The 24,760-nt window shown below is 41.6% G+C and overlaps 1 protein-coding gene across 3 annotated transcripts in view; it reads left to right on the top strand.

Moving 5' to 3' along the window:
* sox13 (SRY-box transcription factor 13) overlaps positions 1-24,760 on the top strand; it is a 60,787-nt gene that overhangs the window by 30,423 nt on the left and 5,604 nt on the right. The window contains exons 2-11 of one of the 3 annotated variants that reach the window (XM_019879580.1): positions 11,858-12,078; positions 12,628-12,724; positions 14,839-15,011; positions 15,503-15,571; positions 17,829-17,943; positions 18,094-18,158; positions 19,175-19,325; positions 21,174-21,304; positions 22,644-22,749; positions 23,325-23,489. In XM_019879580.1, coding sequence (XP_019735139.1) covers positions 11,860-12,078; positions 12,628-12,724; positions 14,839-15,011; positions 15,503-15,571; positions 17,829-17,943; positions 18,094-18,158; positions 19,175-19,325; positions 21,174-21,304; positions 22,644-22,749; positions 23,325-23,489 — 1,291 coding nt within the window. In that variant the 5' untranslated portion in view covers positions 11,858-11,859. Of the gene's footprint in view, positions 1-11,857; positions 12,079-12,627; positions 12,725-14,835; positions 15,012-15,502; positions 15,572-17,828; positions 17,944-18,093; positions 18,159-19,174; positions 19,326-21,173; positions 21,305-22,643; positions 22,750-23,324; positions 23,490-24,760 lie in introns of all 3 variants that reach the window. The other 2 variants (XM_019879571.1, XM_019879560.1) reach the window with 2 other exon arrangements.

Raw genomic sequence — 24,760 nt, 5'->3', positions numbered from 1 at the left:
GTGTGTGTGTGTGTGTGTGTGTGCGTGTGTGTGTGTGTGTGTGTATATCCACATATGCGTGCATTCAGATGTGTGTGCACACGTGTTGATTTGATTTGCAAGAATGCCAAAAAGTGATTTTTTTTTTGTAATGCAACAGTAAGCTAGTAGATTTTGCATTTCTATTGTTTTATGATTACACATGTGTAAGTGAACATGTGATGGTTGACGCAATAAAAATATGTTCTCTGAAAACTGACGATTTTTTCTTTATATATCGTTTTGTAATTCCGTTTACACTTCTTGGCACCCCCATACATATGCATACGCCTAACATTTGCTGGAATAAAAAGCGAAACGTTTGCATCAGAAATTTATTGTTTCAAAGCAGATAGCAGATTATTTTGCAGTCATTTATGTATTTTTAAATCTTTTATTTTGTTGTATTTATCCAGCTTCGATTAAATTCTTTTTTTTTTCATTATTCTTGAAATGATACGCTACACAGTAAATGTGTCTTCTTGATGATATACAGTGACATGAATATTCAACAGGTTATAAATCATAACAGTAAGTTACAATATGAGCTAGTGCAGCTTAATTTGTACAGCATCTTATTTTGTAAATAATGTCTTGTACCCGGACCACAATTCAAAGCTGTAGAAAAAGCCTGGACACTGAATAAATTTAACATACCTGCTCTGTATAAATCCACACCACACGTCCCTGTTCCCAATGTTGCTTTGCATGAGCATCAAATAGTTTGGGGCCTTTTGGGAGCTTTTTGGCAATATTCGGCAAAATGGTCGGTTGCGTGGCTGTAGGCTGTTGCACTTAACTCAAACAAGAAGTATGACGCCACTGGTAGGTAAATATTAATTGTATGTCAATTAAAAAAAATCTAGCCTCTTTTCTTGAAAGAGATCATTAATTTATTTTGCTTCAGAAATGCGATTTTTTTTTTTTCCAAAACAGAAGTGCTTGATACAAAACGCATGGCCCACACCATTCTTATTCAATTGCTCATTGAAATCAATTGGAATTGCCCATGAGTGAATGTCAGTGTGAATGGTTGTTTGTTTGTACTGTATGTGCCCTTTCAGTGATGACACTAATGAGTTGAATTTATTCAATTTGATTTTGTTAAGTGGCTGCACACAATCGAATCATCTGGATATAGATAGCTGGATAGTCTACTTTAAAAAAAAAAAAGTGAAGCTGGATCCAAATGATTTTATTTCTTGATGAAATAAAATTGAGTAAATTCAAGCACCATTTTTAAAATAGAAATAAAACAGATGGATGGACTTCTGTGGAACTTATTTTCCAAAAAACACAGCAAATTTGTTTATCTTGAGTAAGAACTTTGGGAAACAAAGTCGCAGACTATTCTCTGGAAACATCCTTTATAATTGCAAGCATGTGTATTGTGTTCATTTCTAAAAACAATGTGTGGTCGTGTTGATTAATGTTGTGTCTTGTGCTGCGGCAATAGGAACAAGGGGGCAGTGAGGCCAAGGACCGCCCCAATGGTGTTTGGTCTATTTACCGCGTGCTGAGCTTCTCCGGAGGGATGTGGAAAGGAATACAACATGCACCAAAAAGCACAATAATGGAGGTCAGCTGCCTTCCATTTCCTGAGGTAGCATTCAGGTGAGAAAGTCGGAGATTGGTGCCAAACAATTTTAAAGGGTATAACTAACTGCTACAGGTGTATTTTAAGTGAAATTTTAACATCCAATTTACATAAAAGCAAGAATATATATATATATATATATATATATATTTTTTTTTTAAATATGAGTTAACATATACCCGGTGAGAAATGGCTCTACCATGATGAACAGGTTATACAGCATCAAGTTATTCCCATCTGCGGTTTTGTGGTTGTGTTCAGTTCGAAACGAGAATAATACTCCAAGACATCTGTTTACACATTTAATCAATTTACAGTTGTAAAGGCCATAAAATATAAAGGAAATTAATGTCATTTTACCTTTATTCATTGTTCACGTCCCCCTCTAATTCACTTCTTTTTAATTTAATTTTAACATGAAACCATGAAACTTCAATTCACAAACACCACTGTTCACACCCAAAGTTGGTTTGACGGACAAAATATTCCAACCGATTTTGCTTGGCTTCAGAACTGCAGTACGTTTCAGTTTGTGGATCGTCACAGCATCCAAACGGAATGCTTAGTTGTTGTTTATCTCACACAGTGTGAACGTCATTTGCTGAGTGAGCCCTGTATTTCACATATCTCTCTACATTTTCTCTGTAAATTCGCCTCACTATCACCCAGAACAAAGTGAAAGGTGCAAGTGACAAGGAAGCCCCGTAAAGTGTTGCGGGTCGACCCGTGTCACCACATCGCGTTTTTATTGAACTGTAACTTCTGAGGAGCTGTGAATGTTCTGCATTGCTGATCAGTCACAGCTGATGCACGTAACAGCCTGCCGCAGTATGGTGAAACACATTTACGGCACATCATTGTAGCGAAAGCCAGCCCTCCCTAGTGCTGTGGTGTGGAGGGGTTGCTCGGCAGGAGGTTCCCAGGTCAGTTTGCTCAACCATACCAGGGCATAGAAATTGAGCGGAATGATTATGTCCTGTAGGGCAGGGCCCACCTGGACCCAGTGAGCCAAGTTCCCATCACTGCTCTTTGTGTGATCCATTGAGCAGAGAGGACACCTCATCAAGGTTTGTTGGTTTTTTTTTTCCACCCATGCAAATTTGGATCTTGAGCGTCTATTCTTAATGAGTCGATTCTTTGGACTGTGCACAATGTTTCAGTACCCTTGGTCAGGGGAACAGTGAAAGAGAGGGAATGGAAGGGTGAAGAGACTGAGGCTTTTGTGTCTCCAGCCTGGAAGGTTCATTCTCTAATGAGGCCCAGGCAGTAACGCAGGGAGACTGTGTTTCAAACTGTGTGGGTGCATTTGTGTTTTTGTGTGTGTGTGTGTGTGCATTAGAGGTAAGATCGGGCCTAAAAAATCCAGCCCGATCCGGCCCGAGCCCGACCAATTAACTTGATTTGCAGGCCCGAGCCCGAAGCAAACCCGAAATTTCACATTTTATTTGTGAAGACTCGGGAGGAGGATGGGTGATTAATGATAAATTCAAGCCTGTCTTTTGAAACGAAATCAAAGTTAAACAAGACTGTAGAAACATTTACATCTTTTATATTTCTGTTTCTGCAGAGGGTACATTAACTGACCATTTTCCATCATTGACGGATTTTTTTAAGAGTTGACGGGAAAAATTTAAGGCCATCCGTCATTTCGACGCGGTCAAAATTGGGCCATAAACCACAGCAGCAGTATGTCCTTAAGAATCTAGCATGGCACTTTAAGAGAGAGAAGCAGAGAGACAAAGAAGAACAATGACGGGTGGATAATAGACAGAGACGTGAAGGAGTTCTTTGAATTGTCATTGCAAGAGTTTAGTACAGTCTGTGTTGTGATGAGGCGACTTCTGTTTTGTTTTATTTTTTTTGTTTTTTTTTTTTTTGCGAACCACGGTCTCTCGTGGCCAAAACTATTCACGGCCTCAAAACGCCTCAGCACACTGTGATGTTTGGGTAGCAACATCACAGTGAGTTGTGACAAGATACTGATTTAATCACGGTGCATACATTATTATAAACATATATTTATTAAAAAAAAAAAAAGTCAGCGAGAGAGAAGCCCGGCCAGACCTGACCCGAAGTAATGATTGACATTTTAGGCCCGGCCCGAATTTCGGGTTGGGCTCGGGCTTGGGCTTAAGATCTTACCTCTAGTGTGCATGCACGTGCGTTTTACTTTCCATACTCTACCATTTGACACTACATTTGCATGATGAATTCAAGGGTGTTTTCTTTTGGAACGCCTTCAAATTTAACTTTAAATTGCAAATGTACCAGACAATAAGAGTGTCAAAATCACTTACGTATTTGGTTGTAAAGCAACTGTGACCAGATCTCTTGCACACAACAGTATTGTTTGTAAGCTAGAACTTGCATGATTTTTTTTCCCAGTCTTGTTTGTTGTTTGCGTTTCGTACCAATTGTCCAAAAATTTAAGAAAAATCCCACTTTAACTCTCTTTTTCTCTCACGTACGCACGCACGCACACACAGACACATTCTTTACAGATCAAACAGCTGAAATGACTTAAAACAATGTTCAAAATGTTAAATGAGCTGTCACTTAGCTCTTTTTATACCCCGGGTACTCAAAGTGCTTCACTCTGTTACCTCAGTCACCTCCTGATGACACAGCATCAGGAGCAACTTGGGGTTCAGTATCCTGCTGAAGGACACCTGGACATCGTCGCAATGGCCGCAGATTGAACCACCGACCTCTGGGTTGGGGGAACGACACGCTACCACTGAACCATGCCACCCACGCTTCTGTTTCTATAATTACGTGTAACTGTGTGTAGTCAGGTTTACTCGCGACATCCTAGCAATGCAAAATAGGATTGTGTGTTCCTATCCCGGGCTGCCCGGTGGTCCAGTAGTTAGCGCGTCGACCTCACAGTGCAGAGGTTTTTTTCGGCTCCGGCCTACCTGTGTGGAGTTTGCATGTTCTCCCCGGGCCTGCGTGGGTTTTCTCCGGGTACTCCGGTTTCCTCCCACATTCCAAAAACATGCAAGGCAGGCTGATTGAACACTCAAAATTGTCCCTCGGTGTGAGTGTGAGCGCGGATGGTTGTTCGGTTCACGGTGTCCCCCGCCTACTGCCCGAAGATGGCTGGGATAGGCTCCAGCACTTCCCGCGACTTTGTGAGGATAAAGCGGAACAGACAATGGATGGATGGATGGATGTTCCTATCCCTTAAAACCCACAAGGTTTTCTTTTTCTCTGTAAAAGGTTTTCCTTTTTTTTCTTTTTTTTTAAAGCTAAATGAATTGAATGCCTATATCTGAGGTGAATCCAAACATCTCTCAATAATCTTCATTAAAAAAAGGAGATGTTTAAATTCAGAATTTAAAACAAAATGGCAAGTATGTGGCTCCTTTCAGTGAAGTTTTTCGGTTCTTGACTGGGATTGGCAGAAACCAGAATGCAGTGAGCAGACTGGCACTAGCTAACATTTCCTACCACATAGGCTTGCATTTGTCTAAATCAAATGACAATGCTGGGTCTCTGCCATGAAACCCTGAGCGACAAAAATGTCTGAACGTTGCCATGCTAAAAGTATTCACAGCTCACAATGACACCAACATATACTGCAAATAAAGGGAAAATAAAAAGCCAGTGCCCCGTTTACTGTTATAAATGCTGGTGTGACAGTGGAAGTTCACCCAGAAGAAAATGTGGGTCTCTAATGTATGTTGTATGAGAATCTGTAAACTATTTTTATGTTTGTTTATTACCAAGTAACCGTTCTTTAGAGTCATAATAAAACAGCAACTGTTGATTCTGACACTTGGCTGTGGCTCACTATCCATTGTGCTTTTCTGCCTCAGGCATTTGAAAGGAGACAATATAATTCCAACAAGTTGCATTGCTGGGTGCGGATAGAGAAGAAAAAAAAAACCCACCAATGTGAAAGTACAAGAAAAGGAAGGGCAACTGACAGGAGCTCCATGATTCACAGAGGGAAAAGTGTTCGGTTTGATGTGTTACGACTTGTAAGTGTTTCTTGTGACATGAGAGGATGGTTTCAATGCTCAAAGAAATGGATGGATTTCCATCACTGGTATATTCAATTAAAGTGAAAAGCTTCCAGTAATATTTCACCTTAAAAGTCTTGAGATGAAACACCCGAAGTTTGAAGAAAATCAGACAATTTCTGTCGGCGACGTTGGTTAAAATATGCTCTTGAAAAAGAAAAGCCAAAAATGGCAACAATTTCCAAAGTAAATGGCGCAATGACAAATTTCCTGAGAGAGAGAGACTGAATGAAATTTATTGTAGGTCTTGGGACGTTACATCTGCTTTCCAATGTTCGTAGATCAAAGTGAAACATTTTCAGAGAATGCTTTGTTAAATATTTGTAGGGGCCATTCATTGAAAATCACACAAAAAAAATCTCTAAAATATTGTTTGGTTTGTCAGGCCTAATGTGTGTGTGTGTGTGTGTGTGTGTGTGTGTGTGTGTGTGTGTGTGAACAGTTTCATGAGTTTTTCTGCATATTTAGACCCTCAAAATCAGTGTTGTTTTCGTAGCAAGCAAGCAAGCGCGTTTCCACGGTAACAGTGTTTTCTAAACACTTACTGAAATTGATGAGATGTTGAGAACATTAACCCCTTTAGGGACAGCGGGGACTACAGTGGACAGCGTTTTATGTTATCGGGTTACAGGGTACATGAAAGGATTAATCAATATTTATCATAGTTGACCATTTTAGCTCTTCCCTCACTAGGTGGCTTTTGTTTTTTTATGCAAGAAATGCAAAGTTTAAGTTTAAATTCATATTGGTTTGGAATTGCCCCACTGAATATTTTTCTAGACAATAAAATATAGCTTGCTGTCATGTATAATGTGGATTTAATAAACTAAATCTGCTAATTATATAAAAGGAAAGCAACTACCGTAGTTGTTTGTTCTGAAAGAGATAACTAAATCTGCTAATTATATAAAAGGAAAGCAACTAGTTGTTTGTTCTGAAAAGAGATGTATATATTAATTGTCCGAATACAAGATTATTCTATAGAATTTCCAGTAGGATACTCGAATACTGTACTGAAATCTCCATTGAACCGCCTCGTTATATTGTTGTATTTTTATCGTTTTATAAAACCCTCAAACATAACGGCTTATACTTTTATAGGGGGCGTATATGAAAACTTTAAAATATCTCGTTTTCCCATGACCTGATGTGTGTGTGCAAAGTTTGAGTTTTGATTGATGTTTAGGCCCTGAAGAAGGTGAATGTTTACAGAGAATAATAATAATGTTGATCATAATAAGAGGAAGAATTTGTACAGAGACAATACAGGGACCTCGCATCAGTCGCTGCTCGAGCCTTCATCATTTCTCTAAAAACAATGAAGCCGTCCGTCACTTGTGCACAGTGATCGAAGAATTGATTCAAACAAGGTGGAGAGAGAGGATATGTTCTCTCAAAGAGGATTTTCAGAACATAGCCATGACCCAAATGAGCTCTCTTGATAAGAATTAGACCCAAGTTCCCCTCAGACACAAATGTGAACATGTAATCAGTGCTTGCATCCCTGAGATTAGGTTTCCTCTGTAGTTGCAGGAAAGGGGACAATGGAAATCCCTGGCATACAAATCCAAATCCGATTCCAATTCAGTTGGGATTTTGCGTACAGCAGAAATAAAGTCATTCCAATGATTTGCAAATCCCTTTCAACCGATATTCAATTGATTACACGATCACGACTATATTAAGTGTTCTTTAAACTGATAAATGTTATTGTTTTGGGGGGGTTTTGGCTTTGTTTTTGTTATTCAAATTAGTTTCATGTTTTACACAACGTAACAACTTAGAAAAGAAGTTTTAGTATATGACAACAATGAATTTGCAGTCCTAACTGTCCTTTAGTTAAAAAAAAAACAAAAAACAAAACAAAACATGGCAGGCATTGCTCAATCTGTCATGGTCTCATTTGCAGTGAATGTAAACCTGTTCTGGCAGTTCATCGTCAATGGACTCGTGAGTGTAATTTGCTTTATATATTGTACTTATATTTTCTCTCCGTGTTGTAAGGCCCTGCTCAGAGTAATTTTTGGAAGTAACCTTTTTTTTTTGTGATAGTGTGAGATTTCTGCCTGTGGTGAAAACTGTAAAACATTGCAGGTGGTCAGCGAATTAGGTTCAGTAAAATGTGAGGCGCAAGATGGCAATGCTATTCTTATACTGTCACACACACACACACTGTGCATCGACATGCTCAGTCGAGATCAGGTTCCACTCTGGCGCAGTCAGCTGCAGATCGGCCAAGTAGGCTACTGTATAGGTTTGAAACAAAAGAGACCCAGTGTGGAAGTAACTTGGGCTTACATTGTTGCAGTTGACGACATTGTTTAACGAATTCACATTGACACATTCCTCGCTGTCAACAACTCAGTAGGTCACTGAAATTGTGCGCATACCATTGCATTGGATGACACGCAGGCGCAGTCTCTCAAGGGAGCGTGTGAACACCACCTGTGACAGTTGTACTCTTCAGACTTTGTGAAATTGAATGGGAGACCCAAGGGATAATTTTCAGCGTGGGACAAAACACACGGGTGTTACCACTCCCCTCACCACATCAAACAATCAATACCTCAGCTCAAGCACCGGAGGCTGTTGTGCATGTCTGAGCTAAACACTGTTTTTTGGTTTCTCACTCCTTAAAATGACAGTAGACGGACAGGTGTATAAATCATGTAAAAGTGCTGTAATTAATTCAAAGTGCTTTTTTTTCCCGGTCTTTTGTTGCTTGAACGATTTTGTGGTTCAGGTTCAAAACATGCACAGACATTCATACTTTGATGGGGATTTTAAAGGTTTGGAACAATTACTGGATTTTTGAAGAAACGTCGTAATATACCTCACAGAATAAAGGTGAAACAATGAAATATGTGTGTGTGGTCTGGTGGGTGAGTGGTTAGCGTGTCGACCTCACAGTGCAGAGGTCGTGGGTTCGATCCCGGCTCCGGCCTTCCCGCGTGGAGTTTGCATGTTCTCCCGTGCCTGCGTGGGTTTTCTACGGGTACTCCGGTTTCCTCCCACATTCCAAAGACATGCATGGCAGGCTGATTGAACACACAAAATTATCCCTAGGTGTGAGTGTCAGCGCAGATGGTTGTTCGTCTCTGTGTGCCTTGCGATTGGCTGGCAATCGGTTCAGGGTGTCCCCCGCCTACTGCCCAAAGACATCTGGGATAGGTTCCAGCATCCCCCGCGACCCTTATGAGGATAAATCGGATCGGACAATGGATGGATGGATGAAGTATGTGGTATGGTTTAGAATTGCAGTGAGCAGGCTTGGCTAGTAATGGAATACATATACCGGTGGTACATGTTCAGGATCCAAAAAAAATAACTGTATTCTGTCACAGTTACAGAAAAGAACCACCTAATCAGATTACATGTACATTTACTAAAAATGTGGATTATTTTGCAGGATTACAATCGTAATGCGGGGAGAGAGAAGGCGCAGTCCTCGCTGCTCGAAACTTTGTTGGCCAAATAAGCTTTCCCGGGGTTAAGTGGATAACTGCTGAGCCACTGTTGGTCGTCCGACGTAAGGCTTTTGTTGGCCAGTAATTAAATGAGATGGAATAAAACTCTTTTTCTACCTTACACAAAGTTATAACAAACACTAGTCATGTGAAAAGGTTTGAAAAAAAAAACTTTATGAAGCTAAAAGGGCACAAGTATCAGGTGGACTTTGCTCTTGTGCTGTGGCCCCCTGCTTCACTCAAGCACACCCCACCTTCTCTCCCACATGCTCTCAGGTGCGGACCGGTTTGATTCCCGGGAAGCTTATGGTGAGGAAGGGTGCAGGTCAGCAATGTTTTGTGACCTTCCCTCCTCAGTCCCATCGACTTTACCTGTCCTCCGATATTAATATTGTCCTCAACCCGAGGCTCTTTCATCCATCTGCCGTGGCTCTCTGCGGCTTTAGAAAATAAATGGGCTGCAGTGAAACTCCTCTACAACTAAACCTACATGTGCGAAAATACCTATCTAGTGTGAAACAATCTTCATGCATTAAAGCCATTCCGTCTTTTCTGCTTCCCCCTACAATGAAAAGTCCCCCTGTTGCATAATACGAAATCCTTTTCTCCGCCCTTGCCTCACAACGAGGTTCACTACAACGAAAACAAGCCTACCACAAAAATCTAATCCAACCTCAGCCTGCCACAGCCACTGCTACTGCTTCGCTAGGAAACGGCAACAGCAACAACCACACTGGTTTACACATGCAGTAGTACAGGAAGTATTTGTTATTGTTAGCACGTGGTTAGAAATGTCACGAGTAGTTTCAGACACAGCACGAACGTTGCATTGCTTGGTATAAAATGGCTAAAAAATGGGCCTTTGCAGACCAAGGCTTTCACAAGGAGTTAACAAAAGAAAATCTTTAAAACTTGAAGACAGGATAAAAGTAATAAAGATGAAAGATGGAGGAAGCAAAGTAGAAGACATTATGCAAGAAATTGATGTAAGTGAAATTGAATGCTGGTCGTAATTTTTTTGAAACTTTTTTTTTTTCTTTCTACGCTGGCTATATGAAGTGTCAAATAAGTGTATGCTCATACTTATGCACTATTGGAATAAAAATAAAGAGTACACTTATACTTTTGGTGTGAGCGTTTGTGTTTATGTCTAAGATAAAATTTGCTGTTGTGAAAAGTCTCCTGTTGTGAAAAATTTCTGGGTGCAAACATGATTGCGTTGTCGAGGAGTTCTACTGGATTTCATTTTAAATTACTTTGTTTTTCAAAGTTAATTAGAAATTTGATGATAATAGTACTCTTGTGATAATTTTTTTTCCCTCAGGTTTATTTGTCGCGCATATGCATCGCAAGCTCCGAAGTGTGTCACCAGCTGTCTAGATTTATTGAGCTATTTGACAACCGTAGGTGAAAGCGTGGATAAATCCAAGAAAAGTTTCTTCAGAAAGCAAAAAGTTGAATGCTATGCCCATCGTGAACTATATTAAAAACAAACATTGCCTCACAGATGACAATTTACAACCATGTGTGAGAATGACGGTGACATGCTCATGTGCCGGCGCTGAGGCTCAGTCGCAAAACATCACAGTATATTTCATGAAACAAGAACAACATGGATACAAAAGTCATTTTGTGTATCCTGTTCCTTGCCAAGGAAATAACTTGTGAAGAAAGATTCATTCAGCCGGAGACTGGAAGAGACAAAGAAATGCAGCAATTGGCTTCCCTCAATAAAAGTTCAACTGAATCAAGTCAGAGTAATGTTCAGTACATGTGATATCCTCCATGTGCTCGTTTAGTTCAAATCATGTTAACAGAGAAGGGTTACTGTATATTTATACCAGACTGAAATGCATACTCTCCAACACACGTAAGCATCAGCATAGGCACACACGCATACACACACGCAGGTGTGAAACCCCGGACCGTGGCAGACAGGTGGCTTTGTTCGAAATCACAGTGCAGGTTCGATGAAGGAGGGGCTCTAATCATCATTATGTTTCTGCAGAATGGCGACGCTTGACATTTTTTTTTTTTTTTTTTTGCTGTGTTCCCGAGTTGGTCGGCACATTCCGCTGGCATTGTTATCCGGCCCGTTTCCTACGGCCGCCGGCTTTTGTCAGTCTCTCCCCATTGTCCTTGCTTCCTTTGTTCCACAGCTCAAACAATGGCTTTTTTTCTGCCTCTTTATATATCTGTGCACTTTTTGCCCTTGTGTGTGTGTTCTCTTTTTTTCTTTTGTTGTCGTTGTTCTGCTATCTACTGTGCCTTTCTTTCACCCGGCTGCAGAACTGGGAAATATAAACATATAGACACAAACGGACACACTTTCTCAGTCACTGTGGTTCAAATTTTCTCACTCGGTCTTTGGTTGCAACCCCCACACACTGAGGTGTGTTCTGTTCCGTTTTGTCTCATATTACTCAACCATGCAAACAATAGGCTTTCAGGATTTGGTAACAAAACCGCCAATTAACCCTTAACCTTGACTTCAGCGATGAGTTACAATAGTGGTGTGCATACAAACACACATGCTTCTAGTAGCTTGACTGTCAGTAGATCTGAAACTGATACAGAATTGAATACAAACAATTACCAGTGCATTCAATTGGTGAAACGTTCCCAGGTGTAAAATCTGCTTGTCATGATGTTATCAATTTACTTTAAAGACATCAAGCATCAAAGTTCAAATGAATCATAAGCTTATTCACACCCAGTGACAGATAATTATATGTGTTGTCTCAAAGGAATGGTTGAGCCCAGCCCTCCGGCGATGCACCTCCTCTCCAATGTGGATGGCAGCATGACATGTGTTGGTGTCAAATTAGAACAGGAGGACATGAGTCGAGGATCTGGACTCATCAACAACGCTGAACCTACTCTCAAGATGTCTCCCTCTCGCGACTGGGTAGGGAATCAGCCACTGGTGGCTCGTCAGCTTACACCACCTCTCTCCTGTTCACCTTTGGTAAGAGCGCACCAAATACAAGCTAGAATGCATTTGCTGGTCTATATCAACCATATTTCTGACATACTGTAAAATGCATGTATTCATTATTGTGTCTTACTGTTTGGTATGCTTTTTAAAGTGTCTGTTTATATGCCAGTGTTTGGAAATTAAACAAATGAATTTGTACTCATGAATTTAAAAACACAGCTTATAATGTTCAGCGTTGAGCAGACAGATTTGCTCAGTTTTTTTTTTTTTTAACCAATTTCCCATGAACTATGTACACAGCCACTTGTTGCTAGGGAGAAATTGTGGAGCACACTCATTTGTAAACCAAGCTATAAAAATGGCATATGTCAGTCACACCCACTAGGGCTGGACTGTTCCAATGACAAATTCGGAGTATTTAGCCTCTGGACGAAGCACCATCGGGGACAGGATGTCTGACTAACACACAAGGGAAATTATTTTAAAACTTGGAGACAAGTTTATTTATGCACTGTAGTTTAGCCAAATCGAAATGACTGCATTTAACGTTTTGTTGAAGATGTGTGTGTTTCTTGTCAGGAGGATTCTCCAGGTAAAGAGTTGCCACACAAACAAAGCCAAGTGACGCTCAAAGAGACAAAGCTGCAGGATCCACCAAAAGTGCAGGCCAAGGAAGGTCGGTCCAAACCCTTCAATGGATCTTTAATTCACTTTGTACCACACTTAGTTCCTAGTAAGCAATCTGATTAGACAGACACAAGTTCATGAGTGATGATGTACAATACAACAGCACTGGCACTTTCAATTTTACATTTCACTCTGCCTCACAGGCGTTCTAAAAAGTGAATTTGACCTACATCTAAAGTTAGTTGTTATCTGACCTGACTGTGGGTTGTTAAAAATGTAGCGTCACAAAGATGGTCATAATTCCAGAGATAAATTATGATATAAAGGATGAATGGGCACCGGATAAGGGTGAAAGCAAAGAGAGAAGCCTGGAGATGTCACCACAAACTTCCTGGTGTGTTCATGTGGTTAAAAAAAAATACACCTTAATGACATATGAACTGTACACACAGAAGCGGATACTTGGCCAACATGCTAAGGCGGCTAACGAGTGCACACTCGTCGTGTCAGTTGGCTTCATTTTGCATTTCCGGATTACTTTCTGGACAAGGTCCATCCCTCCATTCATCCATTTTCTACCACTTATCCAGAGTCAGGTCGTGGGGGCAGCAGCTTTAGCAGGGAAGCCCAGACTTCCCTCTCCCCAGCCACTTCTTTCAGCTCTTCCCAGGGAATCCCGAGGCATTCCCAGGCCAGCTGGGTGACATAGTCGCTCCAGCGCGTCCTGGGTCGTCCCCGGGGCCTCCTGCTGGTGGGACATTCTCGGAACACCTCACCAGAGCGGTGTCCAGGAGGCATCCTAATTAGATTCCCGAGCCACGGGATCTTGTCCCTTAGCTCGTGGCCATAGGTGAGGGTTGGAATGTAGATCGACCGGTAAATTGAGAGTTTCGCCTTTTGGCTCAGCTCCTTCTTCACCACAACAGACTGATACAAAGTCTGCATCACAGCAGACACTGCAGCGATCCGCCTGTCAATCTCACACTCGATCCTGCCCTCACTGGTGAACAAGACCCCAAGAAACTTAAACTCCTCCACTTGGGGCAAGATCTCCTCCCCGACCCAGAGAGGGCACTCTACCCTTTTCCAACTGAGGACCATTGTTTCAGATTTGGAGGTACTGATTTTCATCCCAATCGCTTCATACTTGGCTGGGAAAAGCTCCAGTGAGAGTTGGAGAGCCCTGCTTGAAGGAGCTAACAGTACCACATCATGGGCAAAGAGCAGAGATGCAATACTGAGGTCACCAAAACGGACCCCCTCAATGCTTCGGCCGCGCCTACAAATTCTGTCCATAAAGGTTATGAACAGAATCGGCGACAAAGGGCAACGTTGGCAGAGTCCTATCTTCACTGGAAAGGATTCCCACTTACTGCCGGCAATGTGAACCAAACTCTGACATCGGTGGTATAGTGACCGAACAGCCCGTATCAGGGTGTTCAGTACCCCATCCTCCCGCATCATCTCCCACAGAACTCCCCGAGGGACACGGGCAAATGCCTTCTCCAAGTCCACAAAGCACATGTAGACTGGTTGAGCAAGGGGACAATGTCTTACACATGAAATATTGATGATGTTATTTCACATCACAGATCTATACATGTATTTGGGTTCCTGCCATGTTGGATTTATGGGAAAGGAATTAATACATTTTTATGCAAAGTGTGCACTGAAAAAGAATGCTAATAATATTCATTTGTGAATAGGAAAGGCAGAAGCTAAATCATGAATTAAGAAAGAAGTTATGCCGATTTGGCAATCCCAGTGGAACAAAAGCAGTGCTAATTCGAATGTTTTTATTATGTTGTTTTGCTATACATAAAATGTACCGATAAGAATACTGTTTAAGTACGGGCTCGATAAGCCGTGTTGTCAAAAGAAGTAGTATCATTAAAAGCATAACGATACCCATCCCTAGATCTAATTAATCAGTAAGTGTCAATGTGATTATGAATCGTTGTCTGTCTCAGTGTGTCAGTCCTGTGATTGACTAGTGATAGTTCCTGGATATACCCTGCCTCTCACAAATCAATCTGCAATTAGTTGTCACTTGCCTGTGACCCAAAACAAAAAGAATGAATACAGTACGATATGGATAGGTTTACTTGGAAAGTCATTCCACTGTGTAATTTATGTCATTTTTCTTCTTTTATCAACCACCAGGGAACCCAGAGTCTCTGGCGGAGAAGGAGCTCCAGTTGTTGATGATGATCAACCAACTGAGTGGACTACGGGAACAGCTCCTGGGTGCCCACTCCGAGCAGAGGAACATGGCTGCCTTGCTTCTAGAAAAACAGCAACAGCAAATGGAGCTGGCCCGGCAACAGCAAGAGCAGGTAGGATACAACTCAAACCAAATGATCGTCAATGGTGTGTGCTCCAGCCTGAGCACAGAAGTGAGAGCGAAGGTGACATATGTGCCATATTTATGTTTGCTGACATGGGAAAGGGGTGGCTTCAACCAAAGGTCAAAACAACAAAGGTCAAAATGACAATCTTGTTAAGTTGTGGATCAAATTTCATATTTAAATACTTGTAAAATAAGTTGAACTATTAATTTCTTGTTTGCTGTTCATCTTTTGATATCAAACTCCGTTGTTTTCAGTTGACAGCAAAAAAAAATAATAATAATAATAATAATTCGCCTCACTGTCCCAGTACTTTTGGATGTAAGTATACTCATGGCAGCGCAAGTGCATTGCCGCAGTTTGAGCACCCGATTAAGATCCTGAGCCTGCTCACATTGTGCACAGCAGTCACTGTGTGACACATACAATGCGATATGTGTGTTTATGCGCGTGTAACAATCACATGTATTGTGTCTCAGATTGCTAAACAACAGCAGCAGCTGATCCAGCAGCAGCACAAGATCAACCTTCTTCAGCAGCAGATTCAGGTCAGCTACAATACACATGCTCGTGCGCACGCTCTCCCTCTGTCTCTCTCTCTCTCTCTCTCTGTCTCTCTCTCTCTCTCTCTCTCTCTCTCTCTCTCTCTCTCTCTCTCTCTCTCTCTCTCTCTCTCAAAATGAAGGCCTGTCTTATGAGTAGAAATGTGACAAATGGCCGCCATCTTGTGGGAATTTTCTCAAAACAATGGGTTGATCACTTCAAATACCTCAAAAAGTTTCCATAACAAATGAATTCATGAAAAAACAATTTTTGACTGAAGTACATGACCTATTCTACTGCGCACATTGCTCTTCTCAATCTAATGTTCAATTTGAACTCTTTTTGTCAATTTTGCTTTAGGGCAAGTGATGCATTTTAAAAATCATGGTAATTTTAAGGAGTCCATTTGGAGGACACCTCACATTTTGGCCCATATCAGCTTATTTGACAATATTTTAGCTGACAAGCTGTAAGCTAATCGAATACGGGGATCCCGCAATAGCAGACAAATTTAGCAGTGGACGTATGGACAACAACACGTATCACACACGAAAAATTAGGGAACTCTGTATTCCCTGAGGGCGGCCCACTGGTCCAGTGGTTAGTGCATCGAACTCACAGTGCAGAGGGACCGGGTTCAATTCCATATCCAGCCTCGCTGTGTGGAGTTTGTATGTTCTCTGCATGGGTTTTCTCCGGGTACTCCGGTTTCCTCCCACATTCCAAAAATATGCATGGCTGGCTGATTGAACACTCTAAATTGTCCCTAAGTGTGAGTGCGGATGGTTGTTCGTCTCTGTATGCCCTGCGATTGGCTGTTCAGGGTGTCCCCCACGTACTGCCTGAAGACGGCTGGAATAGGCTCCAGCATCCCCCATGGCCCTTGTGAGGACAAGCGGATCAGAAAAATGGATGAATTGATGTATTCCCTGAAGCTCATAGCACCTGCTAATATCAAAAAAGTCAAGCATCATTGACTTTTAATGCTCGTAACTGAAGGTAAAAACCAGTGTTGTCATAAGCAGATGCGACTGGCAGCACCCTATGCACTTGTACTCCATTGCTACGCCCTCGGGGGAAGTTAAATACAGTAGAGCAAAAAATGGCTTTGCCTTCAACCCTCAGCATGCATTCCGGCAATATTGATGGAAGGTCCATCAGTCCGTCAATGACGGATGCCTGTTTTGCTGACGAGTGATAGAACCACGCACAGCGTGTCTCCTGCGTGTTTGGTGGTGGGGGTAAATAAACAAGCCCAAAAAATACCCCCAATAATTTTAATCCATGAAGTAGAACAGTGGTTCTCAAAGTTTTTTTTTTTTTTGTGTGTGTGTGTGTGTGTGTGTGTGTGTGTGTGTGTGTGTGTGAGATGTACCCCCGGATGTGTCGGTCTGTCTGTCCATTTCTCCATCCGTCTCTATCTTTCTATTCTACCTTTAATTAAAAAACAAACAACCCCCCCCCCTTTTTTTTTGTCTCGGATGGCTTTATCATGGGCGACAATTATTCACAGCTCAGTCACTATTCCCTGCAAATAGAGTGAGTCCACTGTACCTAATCTCCAGGCAAGGGTTAGTCAATGTTAATAAAACACTTTCAATTCAACTTCGGGTATCTGCTGCATCAAGTAGAATTAACTGTATTGCACCAAACTTCATGAACGCAAACACTAGTTTTAAGTCAGTGCATACTAAATTTCAGCTGCATCCATCAAGTAGATTCTGTGAAATGGCCTTGTGAAATCCATCCATCCATCCAACCATCCCTTCCCAACCAGTTTATCCTGACAATGGTTGCAGGCGTGCTCGAGCCCATCCCAGCTGTGTCTGGACAGTCGGCAGGGTAAACCCTGAACTGGTTGCCAGCCAATCGCAGATTGTGAAAGCACTTGATTACATAATCGCTCTGATCATGGCAACCAATACAAACATATCTATATTTTTCTAATTAAATTATGTACCGGTATTTAAACATTATGTCCAAATATGATTATTTTAGCTGGGATTATTAATTAGCCATTTGAAACTTCAAATACAAAAAAAAGATTAAATCAATCCTTTATTCAGGCATAGTCTATGCTAATTAGGTCCTTTCACATTATATTGCAAAAGCATTCCCACCCACACACACAAAAAGCAACATTTCTCTCTAACCCATCTTCCTATTTTCAAAATTGCTGGTGCATTGTGTTCAGTGCCCATTCCATCCAGACTTCTTGTCACGTTTCTAATGTCAATTGGATTTGTCCTACCTTTGCCCCAGCAGGTAAACATGCCCTACGTGATGATCCCCGCTTTCCACCCCAGTGCCCAAAATCTTTCAGTCCCGTCTGACCCACCGATAAGCTTGCCATTGCAGCCAATCCCATGCAAGCCAGGTGAGTCTATGCAATAAAAGATATGTCCAGCCCCCCCAAAACTGCGAGGGCTATTATAGATGGTTTAGAAAATGGATTGATGAATGAATAACAATGGTGTATATGATCATATATTTATGTACTCAAGTAAAAAAAAAATGTCTTTTCCAGCTATGGACTATCCCATGCAGCTGCTGTCCACGACTGTTAAGAGGAGCGGTGGTTCCATCCGACAGGTATCACGTCCAAATTGTTGCTGTTTCTGTTCCTTTCAATTATGCTCAAATCATCAAAGGTAATTATTGTTTTGTTATCATCTTTAGATATTCAGACATGCAATATTCAAAGAAGCTATGAGTGACAGTGTTAGTGTACTATTAAAAACCAGTGTTATTAGACTGTACCTCCAGACTAACTGATCCTCCTGTTCAGTATACAACAACTATAGACATTCTCCAACAGAACACACCCTGTTTTCAAAGGCTTGCGTCTCTTGTTCCTTTGTGTAAGTGCGTGTGTAGGGATGGCAGGTTTTCAAGCTAGAGACCGATTACCAGAGCTCATTAAACAAAAGAGAAGTATACACAGAGAAAAGAAAGATACGACACTGGGTGTGACAGATACGTTCAGACATGCCTGATTGACACGTAGCATGCATAGATTGCATACAAGGTGTGTTTGAAAAGTTCCAAGACCGGTGAAAATGTATTAAAAAAAATCCAAACAACCAGTTTTTCTGTTGGACGTAATCCCCCCTGGAGTCTAACACACTTTGCCAGCCTTCCCTGCCACGCCTTCATGGATTCTTCAGGATTCTTTTGAGATCCTTTGCAGGTCCATCGTCCCTCCCGTTTTGATTTTGTCTACGTCTTCAAAATGGGTCTGCTACATGACCCCTTTGATACTTGGAAAGAGGAACAAAAAAAATCACATGAGAACTCCAGCACTGTCATGTTCTTCTTGGCCAAGAACTGTGGGGTGCTCAGGATCCTCTGAGCATTGTTACTGTGAAGCAGCCATGTGTCCTCTGGCCATAAATCTCGCCACATCTCATGCATTGAGCAAAGCGTACAACGCAGGATTTCTTTGTAGGCATGCCGGTTGATTATCTGACCCAAGTGGAAAACTCATGATTTCGTTTTGAAACAAAAATCATTGATGACAGATACCAGTCTTGGAAGATTTCTGACAGCCCTTGAATAGATTCTCACTATTGACTCAATGCACTTAGCTGCTCTCACTCCGTGTTTAGGAGGCCGGTCAGCCATTGAACCTGACGTCCAAGCCTGGGAAAGCCCCCAGTCCAAAATGCATGGAGATGGGATCGCTCGGGGTGCAGAGCACCTGCAGGCACAGAGATGTGTCAAAGGACGCATCACACAGCCCCCAACGGTCTGCCCTCAGTGAGTCATGACTTACAGACGTTCTGCGATGACACGATGAAATAATCAGTCAAGCTTCATTTGTATCTCGAATAGATTTCAACTTGACATTTTCATCAGTGGTGTCATTTTCGTTGCTGTTCATCGCTGTGTTTATTGAACAGACATGTACATAGTTTGATTCTTGAAAAGGTGCGAAACAACACCTTGACTTGATTTGCCTTATGAAGAGACAAAAAAAGCACTTTGTTCCCAGGACGTATGGTCATGGTCGGCAAATGGGGCACGTCTGCCCCCTGCTGGCCGTTTTTTGCTTGTGAAGTGTTAAAAACAAAAAAAATTCTGAATGGTTACATGAAATTATGTTCAATTTCGCTCTATGGTCCGAGCTTTACATTGATTTTCTCTTCAGTCCTATAAATATGAATGATTTCATCATTAAAATAGCTGAGTTTGCCTAGGCAAGAAGTTAATAGAAACATTTTAGAGAAAGGTTTTTAATTGGGCCTTTATAACATTGAATATAGTTATTATATTAATTTTATAAACAAAAAAAAAACAATCACCACTCAGCAACAATAAACTCGACCTTATTTTAATTTTAATTTTTTTTTTGTTTTACATTTTTGAATTGTGTGGAATTGATTTAAAAATAATTAAAAATGTATCTCGAATAGATTTCAACTTGACATTTTCATCAGTGGTGTCATTTTCGTTGCTGTTCATCGCTGTGTTTATTGAACAGACATGTACATAGTTTGATTCTTGAAAAGGTGCGAAACAACACCTTGACTTGATTTGCCTTATGAAGAGACAAAAAACGCACTTTGTTCCCAGGACGTATGGTCATGGTCGGCAAATGGGGCACGTCTGCCCCCTGCTGGCCGTTTTTTGCTTGTGAAGTGTTAAAAACAAAAAAAATTCTGAATGGTTACATGAAATTATGTTCAATTTCGCTCTATGGTCCGAGCTTTACATTGATTTTCTCTTCAGTCCTATAAATATGAATGATTTCATCATTAAAATAGCTGAGTTTGCCTAGGCAAGAAGTTAATAGAAACATTTTAGAGAAAGGTTTTTAATTGGGCCTTTATAACATTGAATATAGTTATTATATTAATTTTATAAACAAAAAAAAAACAATCACCACTCAGCAACAATAAACTCGACCTTATATTAATATTCATTTTCTTCTTGCTTTCACATTGTTGAATGGTGTGGAATTGATTGAAACATAATTAAAAATAAATGTTCAAAAATTCAATTTTGACCTGATTCGAAACAAATGTTTCAATGGAGGTCAAAATTGAAACACAGGCTTATGTTCTATTTTGGATTCCTATTTTTATATCTGACTCCAGAGGGGCGGGGCTGGGTCTAGGAAGGGGCAAGAAGGGGCCTGGCCCCGTCAAATAAATGCTGTGCCACCCCAAACTAAATCCCCCAAAATACAGTATATTATTTCACATATTATAATTTTGTTATGCGTCTCTCCACCACTTCCCTTCTTACTGTCCTAATGTCTTGCTTATTGCTATTTTTTCAGTTGATTACAGGACAAAAGGATGCCTGAGCCTTTGTTTTGGGCCTGTTTTTTGACATCCCTAATGGTCTTATCCAGTCGACCTAAGTAACTGTTAAGTTGTTTTTTTTCTAGGCTGATAGCTGTTGTTTTATTTCTTGAATTTTATTTTAAAAAAAAACTAAACAAAAATATCATCCAAAGGGTATTATAAACCGAGATAGAACAAAATGAATGGATTTTGCAGCTCAATTCATATTCTAAACTCTTTTCCTTGACCACCCCCTGGAACTTGTATTTTCTCACTCAAACATTCTCTCTGTCTCTCTCTTTGTTTGGTGCCAAAGCTTTACTCAGAGACAGTGATGTTGTCACCCAAGCCATTCATGATGCCCAGCAACTACTGAGGAGTCACAACGCTGGAGGCCAAGAGAGAGAGAGAGAAAAAGAAACAGACCGAGAAAGCAGCAGAAAAGTGGTCAGCAAATCTCCAAATACAAAACTATCACACTCTTTTTCTTTGGGCCGTAGGAGATGGAAAGGGCCACATGACGCACAGTTTTCTCTGGCTTTTTCAGCTTCAAAGTGCCTTTCGGTGTGAATGTGATTGTGAATGGTTGTCTGTCCAAATGTGCCCTGCGATTGGCTCGTTCAAGATGTATCCCCGTCTCTTGCCCAAACTCAGCTGGGATTGGCTCCAGCTCACCTGCGACCCTCATGAGGAGAACTGCTATAGAGAGTGAATGACTGATCCATCTATTGACAATCAACAAAAGATTTCAGTACAATCCAGCTCGTAAAAATGCACATTGTTACACATCACTGTCAAGGAGGTAGAAGATTTCCGCAAAGGAATTCTCAGTGCATTCCTGGTTAGAATTCCTGCATGAGATCTTTTCAGTGCTCCACCCTTGCTCTTTGATGTGCATTTAAAACGAGACACTTCTGTTTTGGAGTTGTGAGAACAACTTGTGGGTCCGATTGAAACATCGAAGAGCGAGGTGCTTGCAACTTTGCTGTTGAAAGATATGAAACCTACCCGATGTCTTACTGCTATGATTTCACTATTTGGTGACACAGTTATTGGAGGTCAGCACGGCAGATAAGGTTTTGCAAATAAAAACCACATCGTAGTCAGCTGGTTTCAATGTCCACTTTTAAAATCTTTGTCGGAGTGATTTCTTATTCGATTATAACTATTGTTTTTAACACATTCATCGAGTGTCTAACCAGCCCATTTTACATCACCAAACCTCTATTTGAAGCCCACATGTGGCCTGTGTATTGTGAAAATAAAATTCTGTTCTAGTCTTTGGTGTTCATCCTTTGAGGCGGCTGATGTGTTGGTCTCAGTCTGGCACTAAAGCCACAGCTGTTGTGGCCACACAATACCACAAAAGGCCTCAGTGTGGCATTGACGTAGCCACCTGCCTGCTTTTTTGTGTACTGTAATATTGTAGTCTTCCTCTCTTCCTCTAAATGAGCCGGCTTCACCCTGCCTCTAAATGTTAAATCGTCAATGAAAGGTGGCATGTCATCAGCAGCTTTGCCATTTTCGACTGTTACATTCTGGCTGCCCTTGTCTCCTTCACCCTCAGACAATAAACACCATTTCTTTGTCCTCTATTGTGTCATCATTTTCTTTCTTCGCACTTACAGCTCTTATTTTGAACAGCAGCTGATGTAGTGTTTGTTCCATGTCTGTAAAGTCTGTTTCAAAATAGCTCTCTGGGCAACGCCCTAATAGAGCATCTCACCTATTCATTCCAATCACAATTCAAGTTGATGACTTTGAATGTTTCTTTTTTTTTCTGCAGGAGTGCAGATATCCTCCTTGTGGTGACAGAAGTGTTCATTCCGAGCAAGGTGACGACCGACACACAACGCTGTCCGCCGACGACCACCTAAGCAGTGACTCTGAGAGTAAGTGTAACCCAACCAGGATGACTCAAACACTAGTAGAAGTCATACTGTGTTTGCGGATGAACAAGAATGGTAACTTTGTCCATGACAACATTGTGCGCTAATGACCAAACAATTCCAGACATATAATAAATATTTTTCACCCCATAATTAGATACTCCTGGCAGCTTCCACCTTTTGTCACCATTCATACAAAAAAATATAGGCTTGATTTCAAATGTTCATAGTTTAGTTTAGTGACACAACAATTTGGGCTAAAAGTACATCGTTTATTTGTATCAAGCAGGTTCAGCACTAGTCACCATTTCGTGCAGGCCGCATTGGTTTAGTTCCCACTCAGTGACGTGTCAAGAGCTGTCTGTCTTAATCTGCCCTATGATTGACGGGTGACCACTCTTGGGCGTCATATGCCGTTTTACCAAAGTCGACTGGGATAGGCCTGCATTTATCCACTATTGTGACCAAAGCAAGCATGCATCCTTCACGACACCCACTCTTCCACTGAACGCTATCGATGAACAGAAATATTTGGTGTTTTTCTATTCCTGGATTAACTTGATCTCTCTGCCTTGTAGGTACCCTGCAGGTCTCCAGCAGTTACTCTGAAGCCCGCCCCGCTCCTTCCTCAGGTCACATCAAGAGACCCATGAATGCCTTCATGGTTTGGGCCAAGGATGAGCGGAGGAGAATCCTGCAGGCCTTTCCTGATATGCACAACTCCTCCATCAGCAAGATCCTGGGTGAGCCCGGCAAGGGGGTAGGGGTGGGCTGCTCTCTGTGCCTCTATTCTGAGACGCTGCCTTGCGAATATATTTGGGGGCATCAACAGCAGGCAGCCCCCTGGTGGTCCAGTGGTTAGCGCGTCAACCTCACAGTGCAGAGGTACCGGGTTCAATTCCAGCTCCTGCCTCCCAGTGTAGTTTGCATGTTCTCCCTGGGCCTGCATGGGTTTTCTCCGAGTACTCCGGTTTCCTCCCACATTCCAAAAACTTGCATGGCAGGCTGATTGAACACTCGAAATTGTCCCTAGGTGTGAGTCTGAGTGCGGATGGTTGTTCGTCTCTGTGTGCTCTGCGATTGGCTGGCAACCGGTTTTGGGATAGGTTCCAGGACCCACCGTGACCCTTGTGAGGATAAAGCGGATCAGAAAATGGATGGATGGATGAAATATGTGGTAAGGTTTAGAATTGCAGTTAGCAGGCTTGGCTAGTAACGGAATATATATACCGGTGGTACGTGTTCAGGATACAAAAAAACATGTAAGTGTAGTGAGGATAAGCGGATCTGAAAATGGATGGATGGCATCAACAGCCCCCTGTGTCTTATAACCCCCCCCCCCGCGCCTGCCCCCACACACACACACTTATAACTACACACTTATACAAGTCGTTATAGCTGCAGCTGTTGCGAAAGCACTTAGTAAATAATATTCAAAGTTTTTTTTTTTAAATTGCTAAATGCTATCAAATCTTTATGTTCATTGAAAAATAGAAACTGGACTGACTCATTCAACAGCTCAGACTAAATAAATAACAGTCACAGCCGCAAAACGCCTATGCTAGGTCCAATAATGGAAATGTGAGTATGGATGGTCTGGGTTTGTCAACCCTTGTCATAACTGGCAATTAGTCCAGAGTCTGATTGCTTTTGTTGCAGTAGCTTAATCTGGCATCCTCCCACATTCCAATAACATACGTTTTAGGTTACTGTATTTCCCGCACTATAAGGCACTTTAGAGTAGAAAGCGCACCGTCAATGAATGGCCTATTTTAAAATGTTTTCATATATACGGTGTGCTGCATTATAAGGCGCATAGAATAGAAGCTACAATAGTGGTTGCGGTTGCAGTATACATACAATAAATGGAGCTATCCATCCATCCATTTTCCGAACCGCTTAATCCTCACCAGGGTCGCGGGGGGTGCTGGAGCCTATCCCAGCCGTCTTCGGGCAGTAGGCGGGGGACACCCTGAACCGGTTGCCAGCCAATTGCAGGGCACACAGAGACGAA

Source organism: Hippocampus comes, unplaced genomic scaffold (assembly GCF_001891065.2).
Source record: "Hippocampus comes isolate QL1 unplaced genomic scaffold, H_comes_QL1_v1.1 scaffold205, whole genome shotgun sequence".
Lineage (NCBI taxonomy): Eukaryota > Metazoa > Chordata > Actinopteri > Syngnathiformes > Syngnathidae > Hippocampus > Hippocampus comes.
This window is presented reverse-complemented; position numbering and strand designations above follow the sequence as displayed.